Genomic DNA, 26,048 nt, shown 5'->3' with positions numbered 1-26,048 from the left:
TGGAGATAATTTTATAACACACTTTTTTTAGTTTGTACTAGGCATCCAGCTCACTCCGACTACTTGTGGAGGTGACTTGTCCGGCCCCATAAAAATTTTCTATCGGCTATTAAAATAAATTAGAAAGTGATTGCAGCGGACATCCATCAGCCCATCATTCTTAGATCACCGCTCATTAAAAGAAATTCATTTGTTAATTCACTGAAGTTGAGAATTGGTCCTTAAATGCCTCAAAAATTGATAAGGTGCCCTGCTGCTGTATTATCCCTCGGGGCGAAGCTTCCAGAGCATGCATTGGTGCAAAAAAGATGATCTTGCTTACCCCAAACGGTCCAGCATTGTCGGTCACACTGTAAGATACAAGTAGGTCAATCACAGAGACATTTTGCCCTGACTCAGTAGCACTTTGTATAGAGAGATCAGACACTCAATGATATTTTGGACTCACTTAAAATTGATTCCAAGAGGTAGTTACCAATTGCACCAACATGGAGGCTCTTTGACAGTACACCTTGTTTTTAGTTGGCACCTTGTAATAAATTTGATCTCCATTTATTACATTATCATCCTCTAATTAATTAGACATCTCCTCCTGTGGATAAATAAGAAACACAAAAAAGAAAAGAAAAGAAAAAAAAAAGGCTAATGATTAGATCAAACATTGTCGATAAAAGATGGCTAACGGCCAATCAAACAATGAGCCTCTGCATGAAAAGATGGCAGAGAATTGGATCGACCAAATACTGCAAACAGTCAATTTGTACACGCAGTAACAATTTAAAGAGACGTGTGTAGATTTTAAAGAAGAAATTAAATGGCAGAGAATTGGAAGGTAGCTAGTGGTGTATTAACATCCAAGGCATCAAACAAATCTGCTTGGGTTCAGTTTAAGCATGGTGTGCAGCCCCATGCAAAGTGTAGAAAAGAGAGAAATCGACAAGAAACTGCATGAATTATTGTAGGGCCTTTTATTGTCGATAGGTGAAGTTTCTACTGTGCAAAGATGGTGAATGAATGAATGAATTGAATGAATAGGAAGTGATTCTGACAGGAGATCACCTGGGAAATGAACCATCAGCCAGGAGCTCCTTTTGTCAGAGAATCTACAAGTAGTAAATGAGATTTAGAACTGGATTCCTCCATGCCCAAATCCATGCTCACCAAATAATCCTCTCATCTCGCAGCTGCGACGTTTTCTCTTCTCAGACTTGTCAAAAGGTCCTTGCTCGATTGTTGCCCCACCACCATTACGCCACCACACCCGCAGCTCAAGAGTTAGAGGCAGCCATTGATGGAAAATGAAATAAAGCAAAAGAACACACAAATCCAATCGAAACCACTTTGACAGTGACCTTCTGCTCTTTCTTCCTCCTCTTGCTTTAAGCTCACCCAGCTTCCTCCTCATTCTTAACTCGCAGTGAATGGGGAGGCACTCCTGCTGCTACAAGCAGAAGCTGAGGAAGGGGTTGTGGTCTCCTGAGGAGGACGAGAAGCTCGTGGAGCACATCGCCAAGTATGGCCATGGGAGCTGGACCTCTGTCCCCAAATTGGCAGGTCCTGGTTCGATTCCGGTATGAGATTTGAAATGCACCTTGAGTTTCTCATCTGATGAACACTTGCACCGTTTCAGGTCTCCAGAGGTGTGGGAAGAGCTGCAGATTGAGGTGGATTAACTATCTGAGGCCTGATCTGAAGAGGGGCACGTTCTCTCAGCAAGAGGAGGACCTCATCGTCCAGCTCCATGAAGTCATGGGCAACAAGTACGTTTTTTGCTCGCTCCACTTGATTTATTGCTATCTTTTCTTCACGATTTGGCGTTGGTCACTGTCAGGTGGTCTCAAATTGCAGCCCGGCTACCAGGGAGGACGGACAACGAGATCAAGAACTACTGGAACTCGTGCATCAAGAAGAAGCTGGTGCAGAGTGGCATCAACCCCAGCACGCACGCAGTCGAGGCCATGTGCAGTGACTCCTCCGCCCCCAACTCTATGAATCACTTCCCCGGGAACTCTGAACCGCTCCCTCCGCCTGTCATTTCTCCGATCTCGAACACGATCCCCTCGACCAACTTCCCCGGCAGCCAGTTTGAGCTCCCAAGCTCTGGCGTTCTCTTTGACAGTGGCATCCTCCAATGGCTGGATATGCTGCCAAACAAAGGTGTTCCAGTCCACTTGAGTGCTGAGACAGAGGATTTGAAATGGTCAGAGTATCTCAATGGCACCGCTCTGTCCATAAAAGACTGGGAGAGCCAAGCCCATGGTTTGCATGGGTCATCGAGCAAAGAAGAAAGCCAAGCATTCTCAGAGAGTGGGTTCAGTTATTGGCACGAGATCCAACCTCCTCCTCCACCTCCTCAGCTTTAAATATGCAGAAATTGGAACATGAAAGGGGAAAGCAAAAGTTGTCATAGTCGACAGGTGTGTCTCACAGATTTTTCCATTTATATATATATATAAAGGGTTTGATATGAATATTTAGAGAAAGAGAGAGAGAGAGAGAGTGGGACTTGATCTGAACTCCATTGAAGATAATAAAGCTTGCTTCAGTTTGCTTGTGTGCTGTAACTTTTACGAGCTGAACAATCAAATCTCTGTTCCAACTGTGATTCATGCTAAATAATAACTTAAAGACAGATTGCCATGCAAGAACTCGACCCTGCTGTCGTTAGATGAGTGATTTCTCAATCATACAGATTGTCAAGGGCCAAAGGATCTTTTTATAGATATCTTCTCCATTATTAATCAAATTTTACTTGGTCCGATTCAATAATTTTATTATGATTCTAGTCCCAGTGAAGACTGATTCGTCTTCTCTTCTTCTTATTCTTGATCGAGTTCCTCAGAAGATAGATTCTTCCTTTTATATCTCTTTTTCTTGATAGGCATTCTTGTTCATGGAGATCTTCTTCCGGTTTTGATTCTTGTAGAGAAATAGAGGATTTGATTAAATTCTAAACAGAGTTTTATTTAGCAATCATACATGATCACGAAGTTTTTGACAAGGAAAGCAGAGAAGATGTTGCCGCCGCCGCCGCCTACCAATTTGGCTAGCTCCTGGCGGCGGGGCCTCCGGTGCGAGCGCCGGGGTGCGGAAGAAGCTGGAAGGCGAAGAGGCGCCGCCCGCTGCTGCGGCCGCCGGCGAAGGCTGCCCGGAGCTTAGCCCAGAAGAGGCGCGGCAGCCTGCGGGCGTCGCGGAGGCGGGCCCAGACGAGGCGGCGGACGCGGCGGCGGGGCTGCTCGCGGCACAAGGGGTAGCTCCGGAGGAAGGCCCGGCGACGATCCACATACTCCCCCTGCTTCTCCCACAGGCACGCAAAGTCCCCCCGCAACAGCGCCGTCGACGCGCCTCCGCCATCCCCTGCTCCTCTCTCCGCCGCCATCTGCCTTCGAATTACGTAGATTCCGTTGGATCTTGGCGCCGCTAGCTTCGTCGTCTCAAGTAGATTCTGGCATGGCCGGGGTTTAATAGTAGGCCGCCCGACCATCGTCAACGCCACCGCAAAAAGATTAAAAATATGTTTTTTTTCCCTTCTTTGTTTCAACTCTCAACTACAATCTTGTAAAATCACAACTAAACTAAGCATAAATTCTCTCCTTAAACAGTTCTTTCCTCTTACTCGAATCTATTTTCGATTTAACTTTTGAAACAACAAAGGATGCAACTGCGTATAAAGAATGAATGCACCTAATCTTAGGTAAACAAACCAATCCATTCTTCTTTGCATGTCACTTGGCCAAACTTCACCAAATAAACACGTCATGTTTACCGAATCGAAAGTATAATCTAATAACTTTTGCCCATTTAATACTGAAACGTCTTTCTTTTTTTAAAATTTTTTCTGACTTATTGATGTGAAGTTTTGTTTGTTCACGGTGGAAAATCTGTCTGTTTGTGTTGTCACCTTGCATAATTTATTGTAGTAGATGAGTAACTCCGGTGAGGATACTTTTCGATCCTTGAGTTCCTGTCCATGGAGGATTTCTTCTTCTCCTATGCCCCCATTTCTTTTGCAGCCACCCTTCTACTTGTGTTCTTCTTAGCTGCCTCCTTCCACAGATTTGGGAAGAAGAGAAGACTTCCTCCTCTTAAAGGTTCAATCTTGCACCAACTCCTCTACTTCAGTAGGATCCATGACTACCACACCGACCTCGCCGGCGAGAGCAAGACCTTCCGGCTCCTCGGACCCAGCAGGAGCTACTTCTACACCGTCGATCCCCTTGTCGTCGAGCACGTCCTTAGAACCAATTTTGCCAAATATGGAAAGGTATTTGTTCTTCAATTTATTATATTGATCAGTGTGTTTGTATCCGTAATAATCTTGATGCGATGAACCAACAGGGATTCTACAACTACCATACCCTCAAGGATCTTCTCGGCGACGGGATCTTCGCCGTTGACGGAGAGAAGTGGCGGCACCAGAGGAAGCTCTCGAGCTATGAGTTCTCCACAAAGAATTTGAGAGACTTCAGCGGCGACGTTTTCAGGAAGGCTGCGGCCAAGCTTGCCGCGGCGATTTCCAATTCAGCTCGCTCCAATGAATCCGTGGACATCCAGGTCAAGATCACAAAACAGTAGTGTGGAATTGTTTCCCAAATGCTAGTTTGCTAGAACGTACACCTTGTGGTTTTGATCTGCTGCAGGATCTGTTCATGAGGTCGACCATGGATTCTATATTCAAGATTGGGTTTGATGTAGAATTGGACACTCTTTCTGGATTGAGCAAAGAAGGGATGGCCTTCGCGAGGGCGTTCGACGAGGCGGGCGATCTCGTGCTCTGGCGCTACGCCGATCCTTCGTGGATGATCAAGAAACTGCTCAATGTTGGATCAGAAGCCACCCTGAAAAAGGACATCCAAATCATCGACGAGTTCATCTACAAGTTGATCTCCAATAAGAAGGAGCTTCTCTCTGAGCAGCAAAATCAGACTGTGTGTACTCATCTTGCTTTGACTTGTATAATATTTTAGCAATTTCAATCAAATTACTACAATCTGCATCATCGATCGATCTGTAGGTTGGGAAGCAGGACATGCTATCAAGGTTCATGGTGGAGAAGGAGAAGGATTCAGAGAACATGAACGATAAGTACCTGAGAGACATCATTCTGAACATAATAATAGCAGGAAGAGACACCACAGCCATCACGCTTTCTTGGTTCTTCTACATGCTCTGCAACTGCAAGCATTCTTCTTTACAGGACCAGTTGGCTCGAGAAGTTGAGGATTCAACTGCAGCAGATCACTGCTGCACGGACAGGGCAGCTGGTTTCACTGAAACCCTCACAGAAGCATCCCTCAGCAAGATGCAGTTTCTCCATGCAGCACTGACTGAAACCCTGAGGCTTCACCCTGCCATTCCTGAGGTGAGAGTCTCATTCCATTAGGGTTTTGTGATAGTTCTACTAAAAACATAAGTCGCATGGATTCTAATAACCATATAAGAATTCGTATATAGGAAATACAAGAATATATGAGCATGAATCTTCGTTTTATCGAGAACATGGCATAAAAAAATAAATACATAAATACTATTGATACGGTGCGTGAGTGAGGGGTCGGATAGCCGATGTGGTTAGGAGTCAAGCCCATGAGGAGGTCAGAAGTCAAGCTTATGCGGAGGTCAGAAGTCAAGCCTACGGGGTGGTCAAAGGTCCAGCCTACATGGTGGTCAAAAGTCAAGATTACATGACAGTAAGAGATCAAGCCTACATGGCAAGTAGGAACTCAGAAGGTAGGACGTACAGTTCAGGAAAGGCGGAGGCAGACTAAGGCTTACAGGTCAGGAATTACAGAACAAGATATGCAGGACAGAATTAGGACGTACAGATCAGGATAGGCGAAGACGGACTAAGGCTTACTCAAGCTTACGCGGAGGTCAGAAGTCAAGCCTACATGGTGGTCAAAGGTCCAGCCTACGTGGTAGTCAAAAGTCAAGATTACATGACAGTCAGGGATCAGGCCTACATGGCAAGTAGGAACTCAGAATGTAGGACGTACAGTTCAGGAAAGGCGGAGGCGGACTAAGGCTTACAGGTCAGGAATTACAGGACAAGATATGCAGGACAGGATCAGGACGTACAGGTTAGGATAGGCGGATACGGACTAAGGCTTACGGATCAGGAATTACATGACAAGATATGCAGAACAGGATCAGGACGTACAGGTCAGGATAAGCGGAGACGGACTAAGGCTTACAGGACAAGATAGGCAGAACAAGATATGTGGGCCAGGACCTACAGTTTAGGAAAGGCAGACTAAGGCTCATAGGTCAAGATTTACAGGATAAGACATGCAGAATAGGATATGTGGACCAAGACATACAGTTCAGAACTTACAAGACAAAATATTGAGCTAGGCCATGCATACAGGACCAGACTTAAGGAACGACAAGCGGGGGTCTCGAGTTGCGGGGCAGCAAATGCAGGTTTGAATTTACCAGATTCACCGGGTGGCAAATGCAGAGCTGGACATACAGATCTGGATTTATGGAGCGACAAACACAGGCTAGTGAATGCAGGTCTGTGCTCACAGATCAAGGTTTGTAGGTACGGGGACCTAGTCCAGGGATAACAGACCTGGGTGGGCACGCACTATACAACAATCAAGCCAGGGAATCTTAACCACCCGTCAGAGAATAATCATCGCATGTCAGGGAATATGCTAACGGTCTAGGGTTTAATCCCCCTCGATCCCTCCTCCGTCCTATAGGAAGATGTCATGTGTCATTCACCGCCAGGCAACTCTTGACACCCGACATTCCCTGACACTTATCAGACTCTAGAAGTACCCACTGCCATATAAAAAGCAGTGCTTTCTCCCTTATGCAGGTACGCTCACTGATCCTTTCACATTCGTCTTTTACATTTCGTCCTTTTGTTCCACTATGCTTCTGGAGAAAAAGTAATTGACTTGAGTGTCGGAGGGCCTGATCCGGGGACTTTTCCCCTGGTTTTTGGTCTCTAATGACCAGGGTGCTCGTCTGAGTGTGTGTAGGAGATCTCCACCTCGTCATCCTAGTCATCGTCTTCCGTCATCCTCCTGCGGTAATCCTTGCAGGAAGTACAGCGTCAGCGATGCATCTCAACGACGTCGACAACAGCACAACAGGCCCCCGTCCGACTCAGATTCCGGACGGGATCAACTGTAATTACGAAGAACCTGAACATAGCGGAATTATCATTGTTCTTCGTGTAAAGTTCGTCGATCCGACAATCTTATAGAAGAAGAAGGTTGGTCTTCCGGAGGAGTTAGGGTTGACGGCGTCGAATCCTCTTCGTCAATGGGGAATGAAGAAACATTTCAAAAAGATACCCTAATCCTTTGGGAATCAACCCATTATATAGTGTACATCCATTATCAGCCCATAGATGATAATAGATGCGGGTAATGAGTTCTATACATATGAGATCCACATCCAATAACTCGAAAACTCAATAACTTTCATATCACTTAAATAAGTTCGGATCATATTCACATGTACAACTTACAAATAAGCTCACCTATAGAGATAATTATATCCAACAATCTCCCACTTGGGCTAATATGAGTTGTATGTTAAATGCAAATAAAACTGTAGTTGATATCAAACTTTATTGGTACAAAATATCTCTGTAAACAATCTGATCTATTAACTTTATTCATATAGGAGTAATCATAATACCAATGTCATTAATGACATAAATCAAGATGTGGATGTGTAGAGTGGAAATTACATGAAATATGATCAATACATGTCAATTTCCAACTAGTCCTAAGATGACCTCAAAAGAGATCAGATCATATTTACAAAATACTTTATGTTATACTACAATAACAAATCATGATCCAAACTATATGATTCCAAAAAGAATCTGTATCATATTTACAAACATCAAATACTGAACAAGAGTAAATGATGATATTACAGTCAAAGTGTCAAACAAACATATAAATTCTCATTAATGTTTTGAACTTTAAGTACGTACAATAATCAAAACAAAATGTTTATATTTATTATCAAATCTAGAGAAATAAGATAAATACAGACTCCCACTAGATGAGTTCTTCTTCCATAAGAAGGACTTCCATATCCACAACATGCGCATGAAACACCTTAGGCACCAAGCCTTTGGTGAGTGGATCGGCCAACATGGAATCTGTGCTTATGTGCTCTACCATAATCTGACTACTCTAAACTCTTTATTAAACCACTAGAAACTTAATGTCAATGTGCTTTGACTTCGACGAATTGCAGTTGTTCATGGTATAAAGTTTTACGACTTTATTATCACAGTAGATCCTTAGTGGTCTATCAATGCCATCAATGATCTGTAATGCTGTGATAAAGTTCCACAGCCAAATCTCGTGATTAGATGCTTCGTAGCATGCTACCAACTTTACCTTCATAGTAGAAGTGGCTACTAGCATTTGCTTGATGCTCTTCCAAGATATAGCCCCTCCAGCTAGCATGAAAGCATAGCCCAAAGTAGATCTCTTGCTATCCAAGCATCTAGTAAAATCGGAGTATGAATATCCAATCACCTCCAGATGATCTGATCTCCTATACATGAGCATATGTCCTTTTAGTTCTTTGCAAATATCGTATCACACTCTTTATCGCTTTCCATTGCGATGGTCTTGGGTTACTTACATATCTGCCTAACATCCCCATTATAAATGCTATATTTGGTTGAGTACAAACTTATGCATACATGAGACTTCCCACTGCTGACGCATATAGGAATTATTCCATCTCCTTTATTTCAAGTTTAAGCTGTGGACACTGCTACAGGCTGAACTTGTCACCTCTTGACACAGGTGTGTCACCAGGTGTACAGTTCTACATATAACATACCTTGTTGGATCAAAAGCGCTAGAGGGGGAGGGGGGTGAATATCGCTCGTGGCTTTCACGCGTTTCAGAATCGTAAAACAATCGAGAATTAGCAGCGGAAATAATAAAGCACAGAAGGACTCAAGTGATTTTACTTGGTTCGGAGTTTTAGGCGACCCCTACTCCAAGGTCCACGCTCGTTGGGCGTTTACTTTAGACAATTCACTATTAAAGCGCAAGGTTACAAATATGTATTACAAAACAATAATTAAAAGGCTATACCGACAACAAAAATATTAAAATTGGAACTCCAGGTCGTCGGGGACTTGCAACAGCACTTCAGAGCGTCTCTTGAGCAACAAACAATAGCTGGATTACTTGTGAACTTGCATTTGAAAGGTGCTACTCGAACCCCCTTATATAACCTACTGGAGGCGCCTCAAAGGTTCACTGAGGCGCCTCAAACCCGCGGAGTCAACCACACGGATAAGCGCTGAAATCTTCTTCGTTGATCCGATTGAAGGCGCCTCCAAGCTGTCTAAGGCGCCTCCAGCTCAGTCTGAGGCACCTCCAGCTTTGCTGTGCGCAAACTCAGCTCCTTTGCACCCAAGGTTCCTCCAAGCTCCATGAGGGCACCTCGGGTACTGCTCATCTGAGGCATAACTTTGTTTTTTAACCCTGCAAGACATGTTAGACCATACAAACACAACATATCCTGCAAAACAAAGTTAGCATACATTAAATATGATAAATAAAATACTCGATAGTCACCGAACTGTCCGGTTTTGACTTCGGATTTCTGACCAAAAATCTTAGGTCGAACCGATGTCTACTGTTTCCTCTTCCGGGGAACACGTCCTCACCTACTCTTTTGTCAGTTCGGTCCTCCAGACCGACTGGACTTTTGCTCAGCGTCCGATGCTTCCGGTCTTCATGTTGGACGTCCGGTCCACGACCCGTCCAGACTTCTACCCGGTTCGCAACACCAGGATTTTAATCTAGGGTTACCGCCCCTTAGGATTTTTGCCCGAAGCTTCGACCCGCCAAGGCTTTCCGTATAGGGTTACCGCCCCCTATGACCTAGGGTTACTGCCCCCTAGGGTTTTCCCTTTGCCTAACTGCAGCTAGGACTTTTGCCTAAGTAAACTTAGGACTTTCCTGCAATGCTCATTCAAGATATCAGATAACAAAACACCTTAACTTTGAACCCTTTGACATAATCAAAACATAGGTTCGATCATTAATGTTTCCTGTACCAACAATCTCTCCTTTTTTAATTATGACAATATAGTTCAAAGTTAAGAAAATATTACAGTAATGTTAGGAATTTAAAACAAAGGAGTAAATGAGATAAGAAAAGAAAAATTCCTTATATTCTCTCCTTACTTAACTTTGATCTCTCTCCCCCTTTAACATAAATCAAAAAGAAATTACTTAGGAAGAAGGATTCTATTTTTCATGTAATTTTTAGCCCCCCTGAAGAGTAGCTAAATTTTAAAAAATGTTTGAAAAACACTTAGTTAATTTTGAAAGTGTTTTGAAAAATCTTAGTATTGTCAACAAAAACTTAGCTTCTTTAAATAATTATTTTGAGAAACACTATGCTAAATTCTTTTGAAAGCTTTTTAAAATAATTTTCAAATGATTTTGAAATAATTTTCAAAGTATTTTTTAAGTAATTTTTCAAATAATTTTCAAAGTATTATTTTTTAAATAATTTTTCAAATTATTTTGAAATAATTTTCAAAGTATTATTTAAATAATTTTTCAAATGATTTTGAAATAAGTTAAAATTAAATTGTTTAATTAAACATTGAATAAATTGAATTTGTTCAACTAAGTTAACCCTAGGTCCATCTCACCCGATTCTAAGTTATCAATCAGGTAATCTTAAGTAATTTTGTGAGATAGTTATCTTTGATTTTTGATTATTTCTAAGGATTAATTTACATTTGAGTTAAACTACGGTTTTCCAATTAGTCAATTAAATATGTCTTTCCATGATTGGTTCCCAGGTCAGGGCGAGGCTCTAGGCCTTCTTGGGTATGGGATCATCCACCCCTTCCTAGACAGAACCGTTCAAAAAATATATATTTAATTTTCTTTTTGAAACTCCTAGATTTAACTAGCAAGTGTAAATTACGCCTAGATCCTTAAGCAATCCTAGTCTAAGCATGTATATTGCAAGGAAAATAAATAAACAAGTATCAATCAATTTTATCTATTTATTGAGATAGTTTTTCTATTGGCTCCCCCTGGATCATAGCCTCGATATGGTCTATCAAGGAAATGGATCTGATCCTTGGGGACCCAATAGTGACCAAGTCCAACTTGATTAACCAAGTTGGACTTTGGCACCCATGCTTGGACAATTTTTCTTTTATTTCTATTAACTAAGGATAGATATGCTTTGTATTTTCTTTTGGTTTTAAACCCAAGTCCGGATTTGTTGAAAATAGCTCATTATTTTCCAAGAATTAGATCAAGATTCTTAGAATCCGGGGTGAACCGTTTCAATGTGTCCTTGAGTTCTTTAATTTGAGTTTTCAAATTAGAATTCTCTTCCTCAAGTTGTTGGACATGAGTTGAGTTTCCATTTTGAACTGGCTCAGTTAAGGAACTCGAGTCAATCGCTTCCTTAAGGGATGTTACCTCCTTTAGAAGTGACTTGACTCGAACGTTGGATTTAGCCAACTTCTTTAATAAATAAGGCACTAAATTCTTTAATTCATCTAATTGAGTTTCGGCGAGTAGCAAACTTACAGTGGGGTTCGGTCCTTCAAAAACGGATGTGGATCCGTGGCTTCGCCCGGACTCGGTTTCAGACTCGAACTCGGACTCGGTTTCGATGATGTTTGCTTGCATTGGTAACGCGAGGAAGCTCGACAGTTCTTCTTCATTAGTCTCGGATTCCTCTGATGACTTGGACCAAGTTACTTTCAATACCCTCTTTCTCCGTTGCTTTTTGTTTGGGAAATCCGGCTTGTAGTGCCCCTTCTGGTTGCAGCCGTAGCAGGTGACTCCGGACTTGTCCTTCGTGTGTGTTTGAGTCGCCTTCTTATTTCTACAGATCCTTCGTACGAGCCTTAATAGCTCGAAAACAATCTCGTCGTCATCTTCCGATTCATCTTTGGTTTCGGGTTTGGTTTTGTGCTTTGCTTTAGTTTCCCGGGTTGTGTTTGTACCTGCAACCAAAGCAACACCTTTCTCGACCGGACGTGCATTAGTCTGCTCATGCAATTCAAAATCAGAAAAAAGTTCATCAAGTTTAATTAAAGATAAATCCTTGAAAACTTTGTAGTCATCTACCATTGATGCCCATAATGTATTCCTCGGAAAGGCACTAAGCGCGTACCTTATTACGTCGTGATTTTCTATTCTCTGGCCGATTGCGTGAAGGTCGTTAAGGAGGTCCTGGATGCGCGCATGCAGCTGGCTCGCCGTCTCACTTTCCTGCATTTTGATGTTATATAATTTATTTAAAATTAAGTCGTGTTTATTTACCTTAGCGTCGGAAGTGCCCTCGTGCAGCTCAATTAGCTTTTACCATAACTCTTTTGCGCTTGAGAATGGTCCGACTCTATTTAGTTCTTCTTTTGTTAACCCGCATTGTAGCATGCAAGTTGCTTTGGCGTCGGCTTCAACTTTCTTCCTTATGCTGGTATCCCAGTTGACGCATGAAACTAGTTCTCCAGCGTCGTCACGTGGAAGTTCGAGACCGGTCTGGATAATAATCCACATCTCGACTTGCGTCTTGAGATGGTACTCCATCTGGTTCTTCCAATATCCAAAGTCTTCGCCGGAAAAGAGTGGCGGGTGGACTATGCTAAAACCTTCTTGGAGAGCCATTAAAGAATCTAGCACACAATAAAATGAAAAACAAATCCCAGGACTTGATCCTAGATTAGCAGTGTGGGATGTATGATAAAAGTAAACGAACTCGAGTGGTATTGCACCAACTTCGAGCAAAAAATCGATTCGAACGAGAAAATAGATCGGATTATAGCAATTATACTAATTCCGATCGACTCTGGAAAATTGAAAAGACCATGAAAACATTTGCTTAACTAGTGGTTGCACCAAATCAAAGCGGTCCCGCTCTGATACCAATTGTTGGATCGAAAGTACTAGAGGGGGAGGGGGGGTGAATATCGCTCGTGGCTTTCACGCGTTTCGGAATCATAAAACAATCGAGAATTAGCAGCGGAAATAATAAAGCACACATAAGGACTCAAGTTGTTTTACTTGGTTCGGAGTCTTGGGCGACTCCTACTCCAAGACCCAGGCTCATTGAGCGTTTACTTTGGGCAATTCACTATTAAAGCGCAAGGTTACAAATATGTATTACAAAACAATAATTAAAAGGCTATATCGGCAACAAAAATATTGAAACTGGAACTCCGGGTCGTTGGGGACTTGCAACAGCACTTCAGGGCGTCTCTTGAGCAGCAAACAATAGCTGGATTACTTGTGAACTTGCATTTGAAAGGTGCTGCTCGAACCCCCTTATATAACCTACTAGAGGCGCCTCAAAGGTTCACTCAGGCACCTCAAACCCGCCGAGTCAACCGCATGGATAAGCGCTGAAATCTTCTTTGCTGATCCGGTTAAAGGCGCCTCCAAGCTGTCTAAGGCACCTCCAGCTCAGTCTGAGGTACCTCCAGCTCTGCTGTGCGCAAACTCAGCTCCTTTGCACCCGAGGCGCCTCCAAGCTCCATGAGGGCGCCTCGGGCACTGTTCATCCGAGGCATAACTTTGTTTTTTGACCCTGCAAGACATGTTAGACCATACAAACACAACATATCCTGTAAAACAAAGTTAGCACATATTAAATATGATAAATAAAATACTCGACAGTCATCGAACTATCCGATTCTGACTTCAGATTTTCGACCGAAAATCTTAGGTCGAACCGACGCCTACTGTTCCCTCTTCTGGGGAACGCGTCATCACCTACTCCACTCAGGAGAGTTTATCTTTTGTCAGTTCGGTCCTCCAGACCGACTGGACTTTTGCTCAACGTCCGATGTTCCGGTCTTCATGCTGGACGTCCGGTCCACGACCCGTCCAGACTTCTACCCGGTTCGCGACAACAGGATTTTAACCTAGGGTTACCGCCCCCTAGGATTTTTGCCCGAAGCTCCGATCCGCTAAGGCTTTCCGCATAGAGTTACCGCCCCCTATGACCTAGGGTTACCGCCCCCTAGGGTTTTCCCTTTGCCTAACCGCAGCTAGGACTTTTACCTAAATAAACTTAGGACTTTCCTGCAATGCTCATTCAAGATATCAGATAACAAAATACCTTAACTTTGAACTCTTTGACATAATCAAAACATAGGTTCAATCATTGATGCTTCCTGCACCAACATACCTTATACGCATCTTTTCAATATAAGTCTATTGTGAAAGTCCAAGAATGTCTCTTGAACGATCATGATAGATCTGTATGCCTAAAACCAAGGATGCTTCACCAAGATCTTTTATTTTAAAATTACCAAATAGAAATGACTTAGTTTGAAGCAACAGACCCTTATTATTACTCGCAAGCAATAGATCGTTCACGTACAAAACAAGTATAAAAAACTTGCTTCCACTGAACTTGACATATATGCACTGATCAATGGGGTTCTCTTTAAAATCATATGAGACAACCACTTGATCAAATTTTCGATACCACTGATGGGATACCTGTTTTAATCTATAAATGAACTTTTTTAATTTACATACTAGGTGCTCTGAGTCCTTAGACTCAAAGTTCTCTAGTTGCACTATATATATAGACTCCTATATGTCTCCATTGAGGAATGCAGTCTTTATGTTCATTTGATGTAACTCCAAATCATAATGAGTTACAAGTACCATAATTACCCTAAATGAGTCTTTCATCGATATAGGTGAGAAAGTCTCCTTGTAATCAATGTCTTCTTTCTGAGTGAATCTCTTGGCAACAAGACGAGCCTTATACTTTTTGGCATTGTCCCTTGAATCCCGCTTGGTTTTAAATATTCATTTATAACCAACGGACTTCTTACCTTCAGGCAATTCGATAAGTTTCCAAACGTCATTGTCTGTCATAGACTTCAACTCTTCTTGCATAGCGTTAATCCACCTTTCAAGGTTAGAGCATTGTTTGACTTCTTGGAAAAATGTAGGATTACTTTCCAACCCTATGTCAAAATCTTACTTTTGGAGATAAATATAATCACGAGAATTAATGGTTCTCCGTTCCCTTGTGGATTACCTTAAAGGCACTTCTGTTTAAGGTGGTTGAGATAGTTGCTCATTAATATAAGGCAATACTTCAATTTCAATGGCAGACTCCTCCAATTGTATTGGAGATGTAATGAAAATATTTTGATTCACTACGCTCACTGGATGTGTGATGTCTATAATGTACAATATGATAATCATACCGCTACTGATTGCACTAGTAGTGACCATAGGAGGATTGCCAACACATTACTCAAAAAATATTTTCCTGACCTTATCACTCCCACTGTCCTCAATGAATTTGACTTTTCCCGTTTCAAAAAAGGATCTATTAGGGGGATCATAAAATTTATACCCTCTTGACTTCTCAAAATAACCTAAAAATTACAGCTAACTGTTCTTGAATCCAGTTTCCTTTCATTAGACTTATAAGGCCTAGCTTCAGCTGTACAACATCAAATGTGTAAATACCTAATGCTAAGGTTTCTACCTGTCCACATCTCGAATGAGGTTTTAGTTACTGCCTTACTAGGTACTCTATTGAGTAGGTAAACTGTAGTCTTGAGTGCTTCATTCTACAAGGACTCTGGTAGAGAAGTGAAAGCCGACATACTTCTTACCATTTCTTTTAGGATTCGATTGTGATACTTAGCTACACCATTCTTACTGGGTGTACTAGGCATGGTATATTGAGACACAATCCAACACTCAGCAAGGTAGTTTGCAAAAGGTCTTGGACATTGTTTACCTGATCCATCATATCGACCGTAATATTTACCTCCATAGTCGGATCGAACGACTTTAATTTTCTTACCTAGTTGAAATTCAACTTCAGCTTTGAAAATTTTGAACATGTCCAAAAATTACGACTTCTCATGAATAAGGTACAGATAGTCAAATCTAGAATAGTCATCCATAAAGCTAATAAAATATATATGTCCAAGATGCTTTAGGGAATAGTCCACAAATGTCCGTATGTATTAACTCCAAAACGTCACTACAACAACTAGCCCACTTATTCCTTTTGTTAATAGTCTTCTCCTTGATACACTCTATGTGGACATCAAAGTCTAACATGTCAAGAAAATCGAGAATTCCATGTGATATTAATATTTCTAGGCGTTGTTTGGATATATGTCCTAAACGCCTATGCCCAAACATGGAAGAATTCTCATTAGTCAATTTGCATTTCGTACCTATACTATACATTATTACGTTGTCAACTGTAGAAATAAAGATGTTCAATTTATAAAGCTTATCTGATAGGACCCGTTGGTCGGCTAAAAGGGGGGTTGAATAGCCCTGCACAAAAATAGAAACAAACAAACCTTTCTCGGCTTATAACTTAAACAAACACTTGCATAAATAAAAGATAAACTGGAAAACAGAGGCACCAAAGTTTTACTTTATTACAATCGGAGAGTTTGTAATCCAAGGAAATGGAATGCACTAATATCTCCTTCAGGCGGAGAAGCCTCTTTACAGCAATGAAAGCTCAGAAAGGAAGAAGCTAAATGAAAATTGAAAGTGTACAAGTGTTGTTACTCAAGATGCTTGTTGTATTTAGCTTCTGGACCAAGGCTATATTTATAGCCTTGGTAGGGGCGTCTGGAAGGGTTCTAGGCGCCTGGAGTGGGATAGAATTATATCCCCGACACAACAGTCAGCATCCACGTCAAATGTGGATAAAAATAGGTTCCGGGCGCCCGAACCCTAAAAGTCAACAACGTTGAGTTTTTTCGATCCGGAGCCTCTGCTCCGATGTTGCTCGCCTCGGTCTGGGTCTTCCACTCTGGCTCCGCTCGCTTGGGTGATTTCGGCCATCCGGAATAGGGCTCACCCAAATCCAACTTCTGACCTTCTTGAGCAACCTTCCGCTCCGGCTTCTCATCCCTCGGAAACACCTCGCGTCTCCTTCTTGTCCGCCTGCGTACTCTTCCGCAGCACCTCGTCCCTCGGACGCATCGAACTCGTCAGCTCTCTCCAGTGTCGTCGTTCTCACTAGCTGCATCTTTTGCTCGACTTCTTGTGCTTCTAAACTCTTACACACTTAGACACAAGATTAAACATAATAGGACCTAACTTAACTTATCTGATCACATCAAAACAACCTTGGGGTACTAACAATCTCCCCCTTTTTGATATAAGCAACCCAAGTTAAAATAGAGTAAACAGCTATAAATTTATAACACTAAATTTTACAATAAAGTGCAAAAAAAAAAAAATTAAGCTACCGCCCCCTAGACTTAATTCTCCCTTTTCTCCCTTTGATCACATAAAAAATGGAGTACAAAAAAAAAAAATCTAAGGGTAATGTTTATAAAATTATGATTTCCAAATAATTTTAGAAAATTTATCAAGCTTTTTGAAAATACTGAAAATACTTTTGATAACACTAAAATTTTTTAAAAAAAATATAAGTAAAAATTGTGTGAAACAATCAATAATTTCCTTAGTAAACAAATTTAAAAAAAAATTGTAGAAATTTTGATAAAGTAAATCTGATAGTTAGAAAAAAATTTAAGTAAAAAATTTCTAAGTAAGAAAAAAATTTCTAAGAAAATTTTTTTTCTAAGTTTTTAAAAAAGATCTGTGTAATATATAAAATACATTTTGGTAAAGCACAAGTTAAAAAAAAAACTTTAAGTTAAAAAAAATGAGAAATTTTATTTTTAAGTTAAACATATTTGCATAGAAAAATTTTAGAATTTCCAAAAATAATTAAATAACTATTCAAATCATTATCTAATTTCAATTTTAATATTTTAACAGTTAATCAATTAAATATTTTATTTCAATATTTGACTTCCAGACTGTGGCGAGGCACTAGACCTTCTTGGTTATTGGAGCAATAACCATTTTCTAGACAAAGCCGCATAAGAAAATTAAACGTCTAATTTTTTCGTTGAAAGCGCTAAGTCAATTAAAGTTCAAGTTAAGGTTTACTTGAACTTTAATTGGCCAGCTAGAAGATGATGCATTAAAGCTAGAAAATGACAATTTATAAAAAAAATAAAAATTTTGAAAAATCATACATGGACATATAATGCAAGTTTTAGAAGATATAATTTAAACTGATATTTTAAATATCACAAAGGATAAATTAGGAAAATTTCAAAGAAATATGTTCCTAAAAAATATTTAATTAATCCAGTTGGCTGGAACCTATATTGGATTAGAAGGGGGTTGAATAGCCCTGCACAAAAACAGAAACAAGCAAACCTTTCTCGGCTTATAACTTAAACAAACACTTACATAAATAAAAGATAAATTGAAAAATAGAGGCACCGAAGTTTTACTTGGTTACAACCGGGGAGGTTGTTAATCCAAGAAAATGGAACGCACTAATATCTCCTTCAGGCGGAGAAGCCTCTTTACAGTAATGAAAGCTCAGAAAGGAAGAAGCTAAATGAAAACTGAAAGCGTACAAGTATTGTTACTCAAGATGTTTGTTGTTATTTAGCTTCTGGACCAAGGCTATATTATAGTCTTGGTCGAGGCGCTTGGAAAGATTCCAGGCGCCTAGAGTGGGATAGAATTCTATCCCTGACGCAATGGTCAACATCCACATCGGATGTGGATAAAAATAGGTTCTAGGCGCTCGGACCCTAAAAGTCAGCAAGGTTGACTTTTTTTGGTCCGAGCCTTCTGCTCCGGTGCTGCTCGTCTCGGTCCGGGTCTTCCGCTCCGGCTCCGATCACTTGTATGATTTCAGCCACCCGGAATAGGGCTCACCCGAACCCAACTTCCGACCTTCTCGAGCAACCTTCCGCTCCGACTTCTCATCCCTCGGAAATGCCTCGCGCCTCCTTCTCGTCTGCCCGCGTACTCTTTCGCAGCACATCGTCCCTCGGACGCACCGAGCCCGTCGGCTCTCTCCCGTGTCGTCGTTCTCACTAGCCGCGTCTTTTGCTCGACTTCTTATGCTCCTAGCTCCTGCACACTTAGACACAAGGTTAAACATAATAAGACCTAACTTAACTTATTTGATCACATCAAAACAACCTTGGGTACCAACATTATCAACTAAGGAACCATTGCCAATTAAAACTGAATTAAAGAAAATACTAAATATTTCATTTCTAAATGAACAAGAATAACCTGATTTGTCCAAAAAAGGGAATTGAAATTAAGTTCCGTCTGAAAGACAGTACAATAAATGTATTTTCTAAATTCAGAAAGACATCAGTTCTTAAATTAAGCCTAAAAACATCTATGAACTCTACTTTAGCCTTCTTGTCATTCCCCATATAGATGTCTTTCACCATCAAGTGGATGATGGCTCCTAAGATAACACTTATATGAATAGTAGCACCGGTGTTTATCCACTAAGTGTCAGTGGGTAGTATAGCTAAATTAACTTCCGAACTAACAACATTTTGAAAACTCCCAGAATCTGCAGTCTGCTTTAACTTTTCTTTATTGATCCTCTGTCTCTTCTTGAACCTTAGCTTAAGATCTAGATGTTAGGTGAGCACTTTTAGGTGTCTCACGCCTCAGTCTCTCCTTTATGTTTTCTTTTCTAGTATACCGCATGGTTACCAACTTCGTAAGAAGTGTGGTAGTGTGGATCTTTTCATTTGAGATGAATCGGTCTGTCAATTGGTTTAGAAAACTCTTAGCATCTTCTCCCTCAGTTATCGACTCTTTATTTGGTGCTAATATGGATAGCCTCATGATACTTAGACTCATGCTATTTGATTTCTCCCGCAATTGAAATTCATTCCTCTACTCTATAGTGCTAGCACTTGTCAGAGGTGCAAAGCGATCATTCCTTAATGCATAGTCTAAGTCCATACAGCTTAAGACTACAATCACGTATTTTTTTTTCCATTCATCAAAATTCGAACCAGTTAGTGTTGGGATGTTATTAATATTGGCAGTTACAGATTGCACTGAAATTAAAAAAAGAAATTTATTTAAGCTCACGATTTAACTAAAGCCAAGAACATATAAGCAACATAAAATTATGCAAATAAAATAAAATTTTAAATACACATAAATGAGTTATTTATTAGATACCAAATACAACATAATATATCTTCCTTTGGGCTGACACATTATTTGTTAGTGATATTTTATGATATAACTTAAACTTTAATTGGTCACACAATATGTTTTCCTTTAAGCCGACCCATTGTGCGTATAATATGATACTTTATATGAGTTATATTTTGGTCCATAGCTCATAACAACCATAATCAGCTACATAATATGTCTTCCTTTGGACTGACATATTTTGTGCATAATCTGAATAAAATAATATTTTGTTCCTATCTTGTACATATATCTAGTATAAAAATAACCTTCCTTTGGGCCGATTATTTTTATCATAAATATATATCTACCAATACAAAATACACTAATCCTACCTAAGATATCTTCCTTTGGACTGATATAGTAGTTCAACTTAATAGCACGTTGTGTAGATAGACTCAAGAAAACTCTAAAAACTTAATTCGAATTAAAATTACTTCATAATATAAAATTAAATTTATTAATCAATTGATACCTTATAATAATTGATTGGTATAATCTAATAAATTATCTTAATCGATTAAAAATCTACATATAATTATATATAAAACTCTTTTGTAACAAGTTAAAAGTTATTTTAAGATCTATAATTAAATAGTATTATTTAATACTATTTAATTTAATTTCTTAATTATTTAGGTATTAAAAATTTAATGGTTTTTGTTTTTTCAGTTCATTGTTTCAACGAAACCATCATTTTTTTTTTAACGTCTTTCGTTCAGTGTTTCACATTGAAACAGTGAAATGTGAAACAGTGTTTTTTAATTTCTGTTTCAATTAAATCAATTAAAAAAATCTCAATTGATCAAATTAATCGATTAAAATTGACGTAATAATCATGAATTTAAAATTATTAATTAATTGAATTTCAATCTTATTCGATTAATTAAAAATATCAATCAATTAGTTAATTGATTCCAATCGAATTTAATTTTTTCCAAAATTTTAGACTCAACAATCGATTGCTTGACTAAAGCAATTAATTGAACCATCATACTTTTACCTAAAATTAGGTTAAATAGCAATGATTTCCGTCATTTTTCGTATTCTTCACAGAAACACAAAAAACTTAAAAAAAAAGTCTATCATAGTTTTCTCTTACATAATTTTCGATGATCAAAAATTTGTATTATACTAGGAAAACTTGATCTAGCATATAAATAATAAATCGACAAAAATTTTAAATTTTATTGCCAATGAAAAATAATAAAACAAAATCTTGCTCTGATGTCAATTGATAGTTCTTGTTAAAACCTAAATTGCATTGATTCTAAGAACTGTATAAGAATTCGTATATAAGAAATATAAAAACATATAAGCATGGATCTTCGTTTCATCGAGAACATGGCATAAAAAAAATACATAAATACTGTTGATCCCGTCTGGAATCTGAGTCAGATGAAGGTCGGATGAGGTGTCGTTGGTTTTGACGGAGGAGAGACTATGAGGCGGCGATCGTGCGGGCTTCGGCAAACAGACCCCCACGTGGCTATGAAGGACTACTGGGCCTGAGCCGGCGGTACTAGGACTCTGCGCACACTCAGACAAGCACACAGAACGTTAAAGACCAAAAACTAGGGAAAAAGTCCCTGGAGCAGGTCCTCTGACTCTCAAGTCAGGTACTTTTTCCCCAGAAGAATAGTGTACGAAGGAAAAAGAAAAGTAGACAAGTGTGCGAGTGAGCGTACCTGCGCAAGGGAGATAACGTCCCTTTTTATATGACAATGCGTACCTTCTAGAGACTGACCCCTGTCAGAGGGTATCAGGTGGCTGAGGACACGTGGCCTTCTTCTATAGACTAGAGGAAAGTTCTGCTTGCAGGTGACTCAAACCGCTGAAATATTCTATAACATGCAACAGGTATTCTCTGATAGGTGGTTATGATTCCCTGACCTATTGTCGTTTAGTGCTTATTATCCTGTCTGGGAGTGATCTAGGCTGCTCTGGCCGATCCGCTACGTGTTGATGAACCGGTTGGATGGATAGGGGGCGATCAGAGTCTCTCTCTACCAGCTTTTATGATTCAGGCCCGACCGAGAGTGACAAGTCTGTTTACGCGAGTTAGCTTAAGAAAACCCGACCAGTAAAGCCAGGTCGAGTTTTGCCCTGATCACGCGTCCTGTCACATACCTGGTTTCCATACCGTTAGACCCCGCCCTGGCTTTATACATTGGGTGGCCCCCAGTGGTCCTACTCCGCATATTAACCGCCACGCCCTCTGACTTCTGACTGCCACATCCCTTAACTTTTGACTGCCACATCTCTTGACTTTTGACGGTCATGTCCCCTTGATTTTTAACTGTCACGTCCCCTTGACTTCTAACGACCTGACCCTACCATCATGCACCGTATCAACTGTAATTATAAATAACCTAAACGTAGTAGAATTATTATTGTTCTTCGTGTAGAGATCGTCAATCCGACAATTTTACGGAAGAAGAAGGAGAAGAAGGTTGATCTTCCGGAGGAGTTAGGGTCAACGGTGTCGAATTCTCTTCGTCAATGGAGAACGAAGAGACGTCTCAAAAAGATACCCTAATCTTTTGATGGCCAACCCATTATATAATGCACATCCATTATCAGCCTATAGATGACAATGAATGCGGCTAATGAATTCTATACATATGAGATCCATATTCAATAATCCGAAAACTCAATAATTTTAAGTTAGATCACTTAAATGAGTTTAGATCGTATTTATACGTGCAACTTATAAATAAACTCATCTAATAGCGATAATTATATCCAACATTTTGAACGTGATGTGGCCTCACTGACTTCGCTGTAGTGTTAATTGCAATGTTGAAGGATCCAAAGATATGCTTCTGTGATGATACGCTGCCAGGCCGCTTGGATATAAAAAAAGGAGACATGATCTGCTACTTGCCTTACTCCATGGGCAGAATGAAGTTCTTGTGGGGAGAGGATGCAGAGGACTTCCGGCCGGAAAGATGGCTCGACGAGAATGGAGCTTTCCAAGCTGAGAACCCCTTCAAGTTCACTGCATTTCAAGTAAGCAAACTGAAGGCCGGCCGGCCACTCGATCAATTAGTATAACAAATTTTTATTCATTCCTGTTCTTCCATTCCCACAGGCAGGCCCAAGGATTTGCCTCGGAAAGGATTTTGCTTACTTACAGATGAAGATTCTGTCAGCAGTTCTCCTCCATTTCTTCAGGTTCGAGCTGAAGGATGAGTCGAGGAATGTGCGATATAAAAGTTCGATTACTCTTCGAATAGATGGAGGCCTTGAGCTTCTTGCAAGCCACAGGCAAACCCCTGATATTGTTTATGAGGAAGAGGAACATCTGTGTTTTAAGAACTGATCTTTGCATTTGGACATGGTGTGTATTAAACAATAGACAAATGTGTATTAGACACGTATATAAAACTGAGAGCTAAGTATACAAATCTCTCAACAAAATATCTCCTGCTGCCGTCACCTGATAGGCCAGCCGGCGGCTAGGGCCCATCAGCAGCCATGTGGAAGATTTGCTGGAGCCCACATCAACTGATAGCCTTATCCACATGCACTGGTCTGATGCGGAGACCATTCCTCCTCCGAGAAGAAAATTACTAGAAGGAATTGGGAATTCAGCCATCTTAGATATCAAATAGAGTAGCTTAGATTCGCTGATGTACAGGGCGAGATCTTGCATATCATCAAATAGAGTAGCTCCAGAGTGGCACATCGGCCCACGTCTCCAGGTCTTCCCAATTGTTCCCGCCGTGCAGCGGCGGCGCCACCAGCAACTCCTCCGCCATGCTGGCGTAGTAAGAGTACCCTAAATCGATGTCATCGTAGTTCATCAAATCGATTGCGCTGGCGGTCGGAGTTGCTTCTTCCCGCGAGGCCGCGGTAGCGGCCGTGGAAAACTTCGGCGAAGGTGTGGCCGCGGAGGAGGAGGCGGCGCGGGGCCGAAACTGCTCCGCCGCCTCCGCGGCGGCCCTGGAGATATCCCTCGGGCCGGAGAAGGAGGACGGGACCTGGATGAGCCAGGCGGAGTCGGCGAAATTGAGGCAGGCTGCGCGGCCGCGGAGCATCATGGCGGCGGCGTCGTGGGCGCGCGCCGCCATATCTGCCGTTGGGAAGGTCCCTAGCCAGATCCTAGACTTCTTGTTGGGTTCCCGCACCTCGCACACCCACCGCCCCGCCGTTCCCCGCCGCCGGACGCCCTTGTACACCGGGTGCCGCGTCTCCCTGAATTTGGTCCGCCCCGCCGGCCGCTTCGGCGGCGCCGACGACACCGTCTCGTAGTCCCACGTCTCCCCCGCCGACGGTGAGCCGGAATCCGAATTGAATCCTGAATTGAATCCCGAATTGAATCCCTCCATGCTGGCTCTCTCTGCTTCGAATTGACTCTCTGTTTCTTTCTTTCCTCTTTGGCGGCTGCTTCTGCTTGGTGTTGGGAAGACTGGGAGATCCATGCGGAGGCGGCCACACATATATATAGCTATCTCTCTCGTGTCCGTTGCGGCGGGGAAGCAGGTAGAAGGGATGGCACTCGCTCTCGACGCGGAGGACAGCTGGAGCAAGTCAAGTGCAAGCAGGTAACCGTTTGCTTACTCCACGATGATTCTTGGGGAGTTATGGGATGCAGTGGGCCCGGGGCGGTTTCATCGTCAACAATTCAATTCAAATTGGGACGTGGCGTGCGGTGGCGCGTGGTGAGCCGAAGGTAGACACCTCCGAATCCATCTCCGCTCACGTGTCCGTTGGCCGTGAGCTGGCCTCAATTTAGTACGGAATAATAACAAATAGGAATAATTTACTGAGATCCGGTGCAGAAGGACACGTGGGCGGTGACCGACCATTTGTATCACATGGAATCTCTTCTTTTTTTTTTTAAATAAAAATAAAAAACACTCCACTTTTCCAAATTATCCTTCCTTGCTACGGTCCAAAATGAATTATTTCATTTTAATAAAAATTATTATACACAATTATTATTATTATTATTAAAATTATTTAATTTTTTATAATAAATTTAATTTGACCAAAATTATTTTAAAATAGTTATGCAACTACTCAGCAGCTATATATAATTATAAAAATTATTAAATCACTATTACACCATTATAATTAAATCTTATAAATCTTAAGATTTTGATTATTTTAAATTAATCAAAATCACTTTAAAAAAATATAAAAACTACTAAATAGTTACTATACAATTATAAAAAAATTATAAAAACTGCTAAATAGAAAACTACTAAATAGTTACTATATATACAGTTATAAAAAAAAATTATAAAAACTACTAAATAGTTACTACATAATTATAAAAAAAAATTATAAAAATTACTAAATAGTTACTATACAGCTATTTAAAAAAAATTATAAAAACTACTAAATAAAAAAATTATAAAAACTACTAAATAGTTACTATAGAGTGGTAGAAGTTACTAAAATAACTAATACATAGTTATAAAATAAATTCTAAATCTTAAAATTTTGAATTCTAAATTTTAAGTTTAGAATACTATTGTATTAACATACTCTTTATCGACTTGTTTAAAAATATTTAAACTTTGTCAATTTTAAATTGATTAAAATCATTTCAAAATAATTATAAAAATTACTAAGTAATTGTTATAGTTATCAAATAGCTGCTATAGTACTATAATAATATTTTATTAACTACCTATTGTAGCTAGACCCGACCCCGGGCCGGGTCTGGCCCGGACCCGGCCCGGGCCCGTAACCGGGTCAACGGGCCGGTTGCCCGTTGACCCGGTTCGCCGGGTCGAACCGGAACCGGCCCGGCAAGTTGCCGGGCCGGTTCCGGTTCATTGGATGTAAAACCGGCGGGTTGAACCGGCGGTTCAACCGCAGAATTTTTGAGAGAGAGGATGGGGATTTTTTTAGGTATTTTTTCAGATCATTTGACCGTTTTTGATCAATTATTTGTTACTATCAAAACTCTATAAATAGAGAGCTTATTTCATCATTTTCACACACATCTTCTCTACTCTTAATCTCATTTTCGTA

General features: G+C 40.6%; 4 protein-coding genes across 5 annotated transcripts; 2 read left to right on the top strand and 2 right to left on the bottom strand.

The window, feature by feature from the left end:
* The first annotated feature begins 1,121 nt into the window (after window positions 1–1,121).
* Window positions 1,122–2,989, top strand: LOC121992099 (transcription factor MYB61-like). 2 transcript variants are annotated; one of them, XR_006114807.1, is made up of 4 exons: window positions 1,122–1,554; window positions 1,631–1,760; window positions 1,832–2,417; window positions 2,971–2,989. XR_006114807.1 is itself a non-coding variant. In XM_042546249.1 (3 exons), the coding sequence occupies exons 1-3, from the start codon at window positions 1,422–1,424 to the stop codon at window positions 2,361–2,363; spliced, it is 795 nt and encodes a 264-aa protein (XP_042402183.1). In that variant the 5' UTR covers window positions 1,122–1,421; the 3' UTR covers window positions 2,364–2,564. The 2 variants fall into 2 exon arrangements, 1 of the variants encoding a protein (XP_042402183.1); XM_042546249.1 differs by lacking the exon at window positions 2,971–2,989 and having other exon boundaries at window positions 1,832–2,564.
* Window position 2,990: 1 nt separating this feature from the next.
* On the bottom strand, window positions 2,991–3,620 carry LOC121992100. Its single transcript, XM_042546250.1, has one exon. It carries the CDS (start codon window positions 3,482–3,484, stop codon window positions 3,047–3,049), a length of 438 nt encoding a protein of 145 aa, XP_042402184.1. The 5' UTR covers window positions 3,485–3,620; the 3' UTR covers window positions 2,991–3,046.
* Window positions 3,621–3,927: 307 nt separating this feature from the next.
* On the top strand, window positions 3,928–23,784 carry LOC121992097 (cytochrome P450 704C1-like). Its single transcript, XM_042546246.1, has 6 exons — window positions 3,928–4,264; window positions 4,339–4,554; window positions 4,641–4,928; window positions 5,015–5,362; window positions 22,866–23,069; window positions 23,152–23,784. Exons 1-6 carry the CDS (start codon window positions 3,971–3,973, stop codon window positions 23,380–23,382), a joined length of 1,581 nt encoding a protein of 526 aa, XP_042402180.1. The 5' UTR covers window positions 3,928–3,970; the 3' UTR covers window positions 23,383–23,784.
* LOC121992098 (dehydration-responsive element-binding protein 1G-like) lies at window positions 23,370–24,517 on the bottom strand. The gene has a single exon (XM_042546247.1). It carries the CDS (start codon window positions 24,500–24,502, stop codon window positions 23,720–23,722), a length of 783 nt encoding a protein of 260 aa, XP_042402181.1. The 5' UTR covers window positions 24,503–24,517; the 3' UTR covers window positions 23,370–23,719.
* Window positions 24,518–26,048: the final 1,531 nt, after the last annotated feature.

The sequence above is a fragment of the Zingiber officinale genome, chromosome 6B (assembly GCF_018446385.1).
Source record: "Zingiber officinale cultivar Zhangliang chromosome 6B, Zo_v1.1, whole genome shotgun sequence".
Taxonomy (NCBI): Eukaryota; Viridiplantae; Streptophyta; class Magnoliopsida; order Zingiberales; family Zingiberaceae; genus Zingiber; species Zingiber officinale.
This window is presented reverse-complemented; position numbering and strand designations above follow the sequence as displayed.

What these genes read in the sequence shown, in the direction of transcription:
- LOC121992099 (XM_042546249.1), top strand. Translation starts at nt 1,422, where the DNA reads ATGGGGAGGCACTCCTGCTGCTACAAGCAGAAGCTGAGGAAGGGGTTG. An exon ending in CTCTGTCCCCAAATTGGCAG is followed by an intron (nt 1,555 to 1,630) that starts GTCCTGGTTCGA and finishes GCACCGTTTCAG; the next exon opens with GTCTCCAGAGGTGTGGGAAG. An exon ending in CATGAAGTCATGGGCAACAA is followed by an intron (nt 1,761 to 1,831) that starts GTACGTTTTTTG and finishes GGTCACTGTCAG; the next exon opens with GTGGTCTCAAATTGCAGCCC.
- LOC121992100 (XM_042546250.1), bottom strand. Translation starts at nt 3,484, where the DNA reads ATGGTCGGGCGGCCTACTATTAAACCCCGGCCATGCCAGAATCTACTT.
- LOC121992097 (XM_042546246.1), top strand. Translation starts at nt 3,971, where the DNA reads ATGGAGGATTTCTTCTTCTCCTATGCCCCCATTTCTTTTGCAGCCACC. An exon ending in ATGAATCCGTGGACATCCAG is followed by an intron (nt 4,555 to 4,640) that starts GTCAAGATCACA and finishes GATCTGCTGCAG; the next exon opens with GATCTGTTCATGAGGTCGAC. An exon ending in TCAAGTTCACTGCATTTCAA is followed by an intron (nt 23,070 to 23,151) that starts GTAAGCAAACTG and finishes CCATTCCCACAG; the next exon opens with GCAGGCCCAAGGATTTGCCT.
- LOC121992098 (XM_042546247.1), bottom strand. Translation starts at nt 24,502, where the DNA reads ATGTGTGGCCGCCTCCGCATGGATCTCCCAGTCTTCCCAACACCAAGC.